The sequence below is a fragment of the Hakea prostrata genome, chromosome 4 (assembly GCF_041222555.1).
Source record: "Hakea prostrata isolate BN-2017 chromosome 4, UWA_Hpros_2, whole genome shotgun sequence".
NCBI lineage: Eukaryota > Viridiplantae > Streptophyta > Magnoliopsida > Proteales > Proteaceae > Hakea > Hakea prostrata.
The window spans coordinates 4701772-4711813 of NC_142603.1; the positions used below are offsets into that span (position 1 = coordinate 4701772).

At 36.7% G+C, this 10042-nt stretch overlaps 1 protein-coding gene and 1 pseudogene across 2 annotated transcripts; both read left to right on the forward strand.

Annotated features, from left to right (window-relative positions):
* The first annotated feature begins 523 nt into the window (after positions 1-523).
* Positions 524-2336, forward strand: LOC149017253 (tetraketide alpha-pyrone reductase 1-like). Its single transcript, XM_089154375.1, has 6 exons — positions 524-650; positions 818-987; positions 1151-1339; positions 1450-1612; positions 1925-2120; positions 2198-2336. The coding sequence occupies exons 1-6, from the start codon at positions 524-526 to the stop codon at positions 2334-2336; spliced, it is 984 nt and encodes a 327-aa protein (XP_089010501.1).
* Positions 2337-3948: 1612 nt separating this feature from the next.
* On the forward strand, positions 3949-8932 carry LOC149017254 (uncharacterized; annotated as a pseudogene). The gene is made up of 6 exons (XR_016172978.1): positions 3949-4176; positions 5008-5194; positions 5284-5415; positions 5849-5867; positions 6234-6670; positions 7940-8932. The product of XR_016172978.1 is annotated as an uncharacterized LOC149017254 (transcript).
* Positions 8933-10042: the final 1110 nt, after the last annotated feature.

Consider the following 10042-nt stretch of genomic DNA (forward strand, 5'->3'; position numbering starts at 1 on the left):
ATATGCTGAGGTAGGAGAGAGGAAGGAGTGGTAGGGGCAAAAGTTCAAACCCATGATCTCTTTGGATTTACTGGCTCTATATATATATAAGAGGTTGTCACCATTGTGTTAGAAGCACATCTACCATATGCAACGTTATTTTGGCGACAACCATTTCTTAATTATAGATATAATTCCATCCTAGTCTAAATGGGGGCTTTGTGCAACCTCGCTCTTAAATTACCCTTGGTGTCTGTTTAAGTATCTGGAACAAAGGCCATTGTGGCCAAGGTTTCCTTTAAGCCAGTTTAGGTATCTACCTCACCTGGAGACAAGCAATAACATTACCGGCCGGTTGAACGTTTCATCAAACATTCGTGAGGCAGCTAAATTTCCTACCGTTAGTTTTTAATTTAAATAAACTCTCATTAAAGAACACCACAAACATTTGATGACTTACCTATCGATCCCAACCCCACTTCATCCTAACCTCACCATATAAACCCACATTGTGGATTGTTGAAGCTGTGCAAGAGCAAGAGAGATGGATCAAAAGATTGAAATAAGAGGCAAAGTATGTGTGACAGGGGCATCTGGGTATCTGGCTTCTTGGCTTGTCAAGAGATTGCTATTGTCTGGTTATCATGTCATAGGAACCGTCAGAAATCCTGGTCCTCTCTCTCACTCTCTTCACATTTATATTAGAAGCATTCCTAATGAGTGAGGCAAATTATTAACCAGACTTGCCCATTTATAAGTGCTAAGTCTTGGAAAAGTAATGAAGAGAACCCTGACGCATTTATATTTTATATGTTTGGTTTTATTATATATTGGGCAGGAAGTGAAAAGTCAGCATTTTTATGGCAACTGGAAGGAGCAAAGGAGAGATTAAAATTGGTGAAGGCAGATCTGATGGAGGAAGGAAGCTTTGATGATGCAATCATGGGATGTGATGGTGTCTTCCACATTGCTTCTCCAGTTTCGGCACCTAATAATTCTGATCCAAAGGCACAGTCCCCCTCTGCTACCTTCTCCATTTGTTTCAAACAGAAAAGCCTTACTGAAGTCACACTCCTTAATAAAATCTCACAGAGAAAAAAGTTCTAATCTGATTTAATCTCCTTCTGCCTCTTAGTCATAGATATCTATTTACTTGTCCTCTTCTATGTAGGCTGAAATCCTGGACCCAGCAATCAAGGGCACCTTGAACGTGTTAAATTCATGCAAGAAGAGTCCTAGTGTTAAGAGAGTTGTCCTCACATCATCTACAGCAGCTTTAAGGGCAAGGCATGATATTGATCCAAATATTCCATTGGATGAGTCATCCTGGAGCTCTATTGAAGTCTGTGAAACACTTCAGGTAATAGAAAAAACAAATTCTTCAATTCTTTCAAAATATAGCATAGGAGACCTATATATGGTAACTAATATGTTCTCCTTATTAATTAATTGCCCTCATGACCTCTAAAGCTTTGGTACCCATTAGCGAAAACACTAGCTGAGAAGGCAGCATGGGAATTTGCCAAGGAGAACAAGCTCGATCTAGTTACTGTTCTTCCCTCCTACGTCATTGGACCTTGTCTTCCACTCAACATAAGTTCTACTGCCTCTCAAGTTCTTGATTTGCTAAAAGGTATCCTCTTTAAGTTATCTTTGGTAGGATTTCTTCGAAAAGAAGTATTAAAGTCTAGAATGTACAATATAGAAACAGAAAACTTTCCTATTGCAATGTATGTGAACTGATGGTTTCTTCACTAATTCAATTCATTCATAGTTGCACTTTTTCCTTTTTTGTATAAATAAGTTTTTTTATACATTGGGGATCGGGGATGTTACAAATTTTTTTAAGAAGAGTTGAACCCATGATCTCTTCATTAAAAATTGTTGATTATTACTAACTGAACAACTTTGTGATGGTACTTGTACTTGCATTCTTGATCCATAGGTGACACTACGAATTTCTCCAAGCATGGAAGGCTAGATTACGTGCATATCGATGATGTAGCGCTCACGCACATCCGTGTTTATGAAGATAAAAGTGCTACTGGGAGATACCTCTGTTGCTCCACTATATTTGAAAGCAATGAGTTGGCATCCTTTCTTTCAAAGCGATATCCATCACTTCCTAATATTCCAAAAAGGTTGGTTTAATTTACCCTCAATCGTGGCTTTGTCTTTGGACGACTTTTGTTAATTATTAAAATGAATGGAGTTTCAGGTTTGACCCTCCTGTGATAGATAAACCCTACTTTGAAATGAACACATCGAAGGTCAAGAGCTTGGGCATCAAATTCAAAAGTACTGAAGAGATGTTTGACAATCTTATTGAATCCTTCAAGGAACAAGGCTATATATAATTTTTCAAGGAGCAGGCATCATATTACTTTATTAATCTAGTTAAGTTACTATTATACCAGTACCATCACTCATAGAAGTGATTTTTACCTTCAGTTATTTTTATTTAATTTTTTGGCATATCATGATTATCGATGTAATGGGCCAATGGGCACACTCTATAAAATAATTATGAGTTATCTTTTAATCTTTGCCAGAGCCAAGCTTATATCAACTAGGTTTAAGAGACGACTAGTCCGTAGTAACAATGGATCCAGAGAGTGCAAAGGAAATTGTAAAATTCTAAGAAATTCTTGACATATTTTTTTAATTAGATACTCTTAACCTTCTGAACAAGGTTGAGATATTAGACATTCATGGGAAGCATGTAAAGAACCACTTGTGGAGTTGTAGTCCTCCATGGCACGTAATCCCATGCATGACTTGTTAAATGAAAGAGGTCCAATGCATGGATTAATCTCCAGTCCAATTACCATTTATTTTCTTGTCGATGTGTGACATGTGTTCCAACATCACATTGAAATGTCTATTTACAAGTCCCTTTTTTTCTTTGGTTTTAAAACTTAATCACAATTCTTTGATGTGATTTTTTTTTTTTTGGAAATGAGGTTCATCTGGGTCATCTTGCGCGCACCACAACTACATCCTCAAGGCGCTTTTTATATAATTAATATAGGGGGCTTTGTAAGAACGAACCTGGATTGTCCATTTTGGGATTTATAATAGATTTCAATCATTTGATATGATAATGGGACACATGTCATATATTTATAAGAAAATAAATAGTCCATTTTACTTTCAAATTTAGAGTGGATAAAATTCCTTCAATGCTGGGTGGGCTACCTAACTCTGCTATCTTTCTCTATGGACTCATCTCGATTAAAAAAATTAAATAAAATTATTTCAAAGCTCACATGCAGTCATGCATGCGTATAATAGAAAGTCCCATGAATTAGCAATTCAATTGACCACCATAATTGCAAGATCGGATATTAGAAATTTAGGATAAGTAGAGTTGTCCCTGTATTATAACTTTATTATTAGGAGAATCATGTAATTTCATGAAACTACGTTGACTCTCTCAATTTTAAAAGGGTTAAGCATTAAGGTTAAATATTTAATGTTTATTTTACTCTTTTATAATTTTATAATTAAAAATATCAAAGATAACATTATTTTTAATAATTTATCTGGTTTCATAAAACAAAACCTAAAACCTAAAACCTAAAACTTAAAACTTAAAAAAAAAAAAAAAAAAAAAAAAAAAAAAAGTATGAAACTTCCTAGCACACAAATTCTTGGGCAAGGAGCAATTCTATCCCAAAATGCGGTGCACAAATGGACCGTTTCTAGATTGGTCAATGTTTTGGGCAGGGAGCAATTCTATCCCAAAATGCGGTGCACAAATAGACCGTTCCTAGATTGGCCAATGTTTTGGACGATAAACTAGCAAAGGTGGCATTGTCGATTCCGAGCTGGACATCATGGCCCATTACCACTCCGTGGCTAGATGACTCTTTTACTGTCCGCACTCCCCACAGCTTGTCCCGGTCTTTTGATCCTTAATGAAAAATCTTTATACAAAAAAATTAAAAAATATACCGTTTACGGAACTCAGGTTATGGCTGTAAATCTGCTCATCTTTCACAACAGTGAACAGCCCAATTATCATCTCTCTCGACACTCTGCTCTCTCGACTCTCTCTACAACCGAAGGAAGAAAATCTCAAGGGTGACTGCACTCTGGTTCACCATTTCAGCCGGACTGTACTTTCCGTCGACATTCCAGGTCGCATACTACCGCTGCCACCAGCTACCTTCTTCTTCTTCTTCTTCTTCTGTGGTAGGCCACTCAGGTTCTTCTCATCTTAAGTTTGTTATTTACAAAATGTAGTCAGTAAGTATGTTTTCCTGTTGTGGAGAGTAAGATGTGACTGGAGAGGAAAATCCCCACTCTTGTCATTGATAACAACACAGTGTTGAATTTTCTCTCGTTAGCGAAGAAACCCTAGGGAGGAAACGGCGCTGTGCTTTGAGATGGAGAGCCTCCACCTGAACTCCCGCGCCTCCTCTCTCCCTCTCTCCGTCTCTCTGTTCGATTTCTCTGATTTTTTTCCTCCCTCCGTCCCTGTTTCTGTTCTCTCGCCTCATTTTCTCCCTTTCTCCGCCTCTCTGTTTCAATTTCTCCACCTCCACCCCTGTTCTGTTCCCTCGCCTCCCCTCTCCCTCTCTCCCTCTCTCCCTCTCTCCCGTGAAGTTCCGGTGGGGGATAAAAAAAATTTACCCATTTCTAGGCTTGACCTTTGTCTCATTATTCATAATAGGTGGAAGAAGAATTCAATGTGCTGTGAGAACAAGTAGTGAAACATAAAACTGACCAAACTCAAATCGAACTATTAGCTTCCAAATTCAATCATTTAAACTGACCACTACAGGAGCCGTCTTAGATTAGGAAAAGTTAAAAAGTCATGGACCAAGCCACTCGCATTCCTTGATAAGTGCTATTAAGGAATACTATTATCATGTCCTAAATCTTTTCTCATTAGTCATCATTGCATTTAATTTTTTTATGGAAGCTTATGTAATTTTTAAACGTCAGTAGTGTAGATACCAGCAAGAATCATAAAATGTTATGCCCCCTATCTTTGTTTTGTAATTGCAAATTGAATATCAGGACTTTAGGCAGATGATAAATTGCATTAAATTGGTCGTTGATGATGAATTCAATCAGTGATTATTAGTGCAATGGAGGTTGAAGATACGTATTCTGATGGAACTGCTGATTCAGATATTTACTTGCAAGATACGGATGACGAGGAGATACAGTATGTGTCTGGCTCTTCCCCCAAGCTACAGTTTAGGTGAAGTGATTGAGTTGGGAAAAAACATTAATCTGCTTGGACTCCCAGGGAATTTTTTTGACCTGATGGTGTTATGTTATCTTCTGCAGGAAAAATAAATCCAAGGCTCGCTGGGATGCCGAGATGGGAATGGCAGAGGTTATGGAAAGTAAGGGTAGTATGTGGACAACAATTGGTATGGTTTGAAGAGGAAAAGTCTACTGCTTCATTGAGGAGATCTTGTAGGTGTCATTGTATCCTTTTTTGGGGTTTTAATGAGAAAAAGAAAAACAAACTTCATTTTCTTTTACATTTCCATATGGTTATTTTAGAACCTTTTTTTATTGGTTGTTTCCAAAAACAAATCAGATATTTCTTAATTTTCTTGCATGTGTACATCCTCCCTTGAAATTGTATTTGTCTATGTTCTCTATATAAATGGATGAATATAGGTTTTAGCTACCAAGGATGCAAGCTGGGGAACCAATGCCATATTCTGGTAGCTTCCAGGCCATTTCAGTCTGTTCTTCAAGCATGCCAAGTATAGTGTGTGTTGTTCTTATTCAAGATATATTTGACCCTCTTTTGCCAAAATTAATAGTTAATATTTCAATTATAATTTTGAGCAACCTAGAGTTAAATACACTGCTTGAATTTACATTTTTACTATTTAAGTGCCATTGTATCAGGCAAGGTATGGATCACCTAAAGAATTCTGTGTCTATGATGTATATATTTGGTATTGTTATATATATTATTATTTGGAGAAAAGATCAATTCTGTGATCGTCGTATGGCTATGGCCATTAAACTGTCTTAAAATGTTTGAAGAAACTTCAGTACTGTGCTTCTAATATGACTTGTATGTTTTCTTCAAATGATCAAGGTTGATCACTTGTAACTATGGGAAGCAGTGAAACATAAAATTGTTAGATCTGTTTCTAAAATTTGACAATTTAAGCATATAAAGCTTTAACCTGAGATCTTGTTGGTGCCTTGCTGCATTTGAATCATTGATGAAAATGTGAGCTGTTCCTACGTTTTCTATTGGACATTTTTAGGCTTATTTGATACTATCTGTAATCCCTTGCTGCAGTTATCTAGCTCAAATTGGGGCATTGATCCTTTTGGATGAATATGATTCGGTACTCTCCTTGCATGATATATGGGAGAAGGTTACCAATAACAGGAATGGATGTCATTGCAAGGCTTCTCAGGCTTATAGCCACTTAAAGTCTCTTGGATACATAGTCAATCGACATGGGGTCCCTTGGACTATGAAGAGTATTAAGTGCTTCACTGATTCTGCTTGTCTTGACTGTGCTACAGAAAGCAATGAGGTAGCACATAGGAAATTGGAAGATCAACTTTCTGTCATCAGCCTGTTTAGAGATTTGTCTATTAATGAAGTAAGGCTTAATTTTGATGTTTATCTTCCCAACAGCAAGTTTAGAAAGTCTTGTCCTGGTGATCCAAGTTTTATCCTTTGTCTAACGAGGTATGTGGTGAATCTGCTTGCTCCCCCCCCCCCCCCCCAAAAAAAAAAATAAATAAATAAATAATTGCATGTATAACTTTGTCCTAAGCACTATAGTTTATCGAGGCATTTGAATATGGAGAGGACTTATGTCATCCTGGATATTCTAATGCTATGGATGGACTTAAATAAGCTACAGTTAAAAAACTTGATTCTTGTGGTTCTAATTAATTTGTAGTTTGTTATCATGGTTGGATTATCGGATTGTACTGCTACTTGGATTATCTTGGTTTGCTGTTCTTGTTCATTTCTCCTGCTGTTTGAGCTTAAAGTTTTTTTTTTTTTTTTTTTTGGGGGGGGGGAGGGATGCACTGTTTTCTGGAAAATCTTTTTCCTATCATGGTTTACTGAGATCCTAGAATTTTAGTTTGGTTTTGAATTCTGAATTCAGATTTGTAAACTAAGTTAACTTCTTAACCTATTTCAAAATCTGATTTTGACATTGATTTCTTGAAGAAACTTGCTGTTTCAATTTCTGAAATCTTCATTCTTGATTTTAAGTTTTATTTGATCTTTTATTTCTGTTACTGAGATCTTATTATTCTGATAATTGAATTAAATCTGTTTGGAATGATCTTGGGGGTGGCATTTCATTGATTTGTCTGCATTTGCAAACTCCAAAATGATAAGGGGGAAAAAAAAACCCAAAAGAGGAGGTTACTCATGCACCTTCTGTTATGTGATGATGTGGCATATATTTTCTACATGAGATGACACAAATATGTTTCTTTTCATCTCTGCAATAAGTTGAATCCCGTCAACCAAATCAATCCTTCTGATCTCTCTCTCCTATAAAAACCTGAATCAATAGCCCATCATCTCCACAGTTTGCAGCCAAATGATGGAATATACCATTTCCCTTTCTTCTTCCAACATTTTCCAAATCGTAGATGACACCATTTGATATTCTCTTTCTTATAGTTTGAAACTCCCATTGAGACTACTCTTTCATCTCTCTCCCCTCACGGCCAAGCGCTATTCACTTCACCAAATTTACTAGTATTGTCCCCCTAACCCTCCTTTCTTCTCTAACATCTCTGATTTGAAAAAGGGACAGAGAGAGGGTTAGAAGACGATTACTCACGAAATCAGTGGGACCGAAAAGGAGAGATGAACTGCTCCTGTTTATTCCATGGTTACTGCTTATTGATCATTCAAACTGACTGGATTTGTGTAATTTAATTTCTCTCTTCAAATTTCTGGGTCTGATTTTTGTAGTTTCTTTTTTAGGGGTGAACCGCCACTGAGAACAGAGATTGAAAACCTTGAGAAAAAGAGCAATCACATTCCCTTGAAGTTCTGTCATGTAGAACCTGGACGTGTCATTTATTTTTCCTTCGATAAGGTAGATCTTCCAGTCTTGCCTTGATCTTTTTCATTCCCTCCATGTAGAATTTGGTTTAAGTCAAAGTTCAGAAATTGTGGCACGAAAATTTAATATTGTATGATCCAATTTTTCTGACTAACACACAGGAACAGTTCTTTGGCATGGGCCGGATCTGTTCTGTCCAAGAACTGTGTCAAACTAGTATATGGTTTTAGTATTTGTTTTATCTTGTAATGATGTATATAGCTTAGAGTTTCATTCCATTTTTAGTTTTTGAATTTAGTTCCATTGTATGTTTAGTTTTGGTTGGACTAGGAGAAATTATCACTCATTTCACCCAAACTATCAAAATAAATCATCAGATCGAACACTCACTAACTATTACTCTGCTCATTACTCTTCCGGAATTCTATTGAACTGAAATTATTGATGGATTATGTTAATGTTCGGACGGTTTACTCAAGAGAAAGAAAATGTATCCCAACTTCATCTACAAACCCAGAAAGAAAGATTGAAAAAAAAAAGAAAAAACTCTCTTGGTTGGAAAGTTGTTTAACTTTCCCCATGAATCAGAAAAACAGCCATAGAGCAATAAGCTTACTACCCAATTCGTAAAGTTCATATGTTTCACTTGAAAGCCCATTGATTCTCTTTCATGATCTGCTCTTCCTCTTTTGGAGTATAATCATTCTTGATGTTGAAAGTTTCTTGAACCTCTTCTATAGATTATGACTGATTTACATTCCAATACTTAACCTTTTAAGTGGGTGAATGAATATTTTCTTTACTCATCTTTTCTTCTTAGAAGTTAGACCTTGCTTGAAACTGCTCACCCACCACTGGAAACTTGCTCTGTTAGTGATTACCGCTCTTATCTTTCTCTCTCTTATCCTTCTCTCGCCAAAAATCATTAATCACCCACCCAAAACCCTTCAAAGTTATAAAAAAAAAAAAGAGAAGGAAAAAAAACGTGCATGCAATCTTTTGTGAGCAGTGATAAAAGGTCTTAATCATTAGATATTCTGTTGCAATGTGGAGAAACTTGTTTCATTATATAATAAATTAATTACACTTTTATGTTACCAAAAAAAGGGTTTGAAACAGAAAAAAAGTACTTGCAGCACTCACGAGAGTCCGGATCTGTGACTCTGTCGGGGAGCACAAAGATGGCTTTTCCACTCCAAAATATAGGGGGCTCAGGGGTGGGTGATGGGTGTTTTTTTTTTTTAATATTTTTCAGTTGTGGGGCTTACCGATTTTGTGGTGGTAAATCCAGCTCCCCGACGGGGGTGATTATCCGGATTCCACTCACGAGGACTGCTGGTGATAACTCAGCATGGCTCTTATGAATTTGGGCCACACGCGTGCTACGATGGTAACACCCTTATACACAAAATCATCTGCTTCTTCCTCTGGATCATCTTCTTGATCCAGACTACTACAAGGCAAAAAATCTGAATTAAATGGACGAATAGAACGAACAAAAATAGACATTGGGTTTTTAAGCTTCATCACTCTGGTATGAGCTCCAGTGATGAAATTGTACCAAATGATTCTACTAAAAACTCTCACCAAAATACTATTCGTTATGTTGTCAATTGCTAATATAGAACAAGGCTGTGGGAACTGGTTGAGGGGTTCCAAGCTCACTCTGAAGAGTGAATTTCTTATTCCATGTCTCTTTCAAGTTTCAAGTAATCCTCCATTACCCATAACTCAGTCCATTAACTTCCCTTTCCCTTATCGAATCTCGGGCTGCATAAAACCCCAAGTTTTCCTTCCCAAGTTACCAGTTTCTTTGTCATATTTCATGTTTTCTACCTCTCAATCTTCTAATGCTGATGATGACTGTAATTGATGCAATATGATAAATCTCCAATCCTCATGAGTGAGATCAAACACAAATATTTATTCAGAAAAGGTTAACCCGTGAAAAAAACCATGTAAAAGAAGTTCCGGCTCAACATCAAAGTTAGGCAACGTTTTAAATTTTGAATGGATCCTCC

Excerpts from the sequence above, each read along its gene's own strand:
- LOC149017253 (XM_089154375.1), top strand. The coding sequence starts at position 524 with ATGGATCAAAAGATTGAAATAAGAGGCAAAGTATGTGTGACAGGGGCA. Across the intron at positions 1,340-1,449 it reads AAGTCTGTGAAACACTTCAG|CTTTGGTACCCATTAGCGAA; the intron begins GTAATAGAAAAA and ends TGACCTCTAAAG. Across the intron at positions 2,121-2,197 it reads CTTCCTAATATTCCAAAAAG|GTTTGACCCTCCTGTGATAG; the intron begins GTTGGTTTAATT and ends ATGGAGTTTCAG.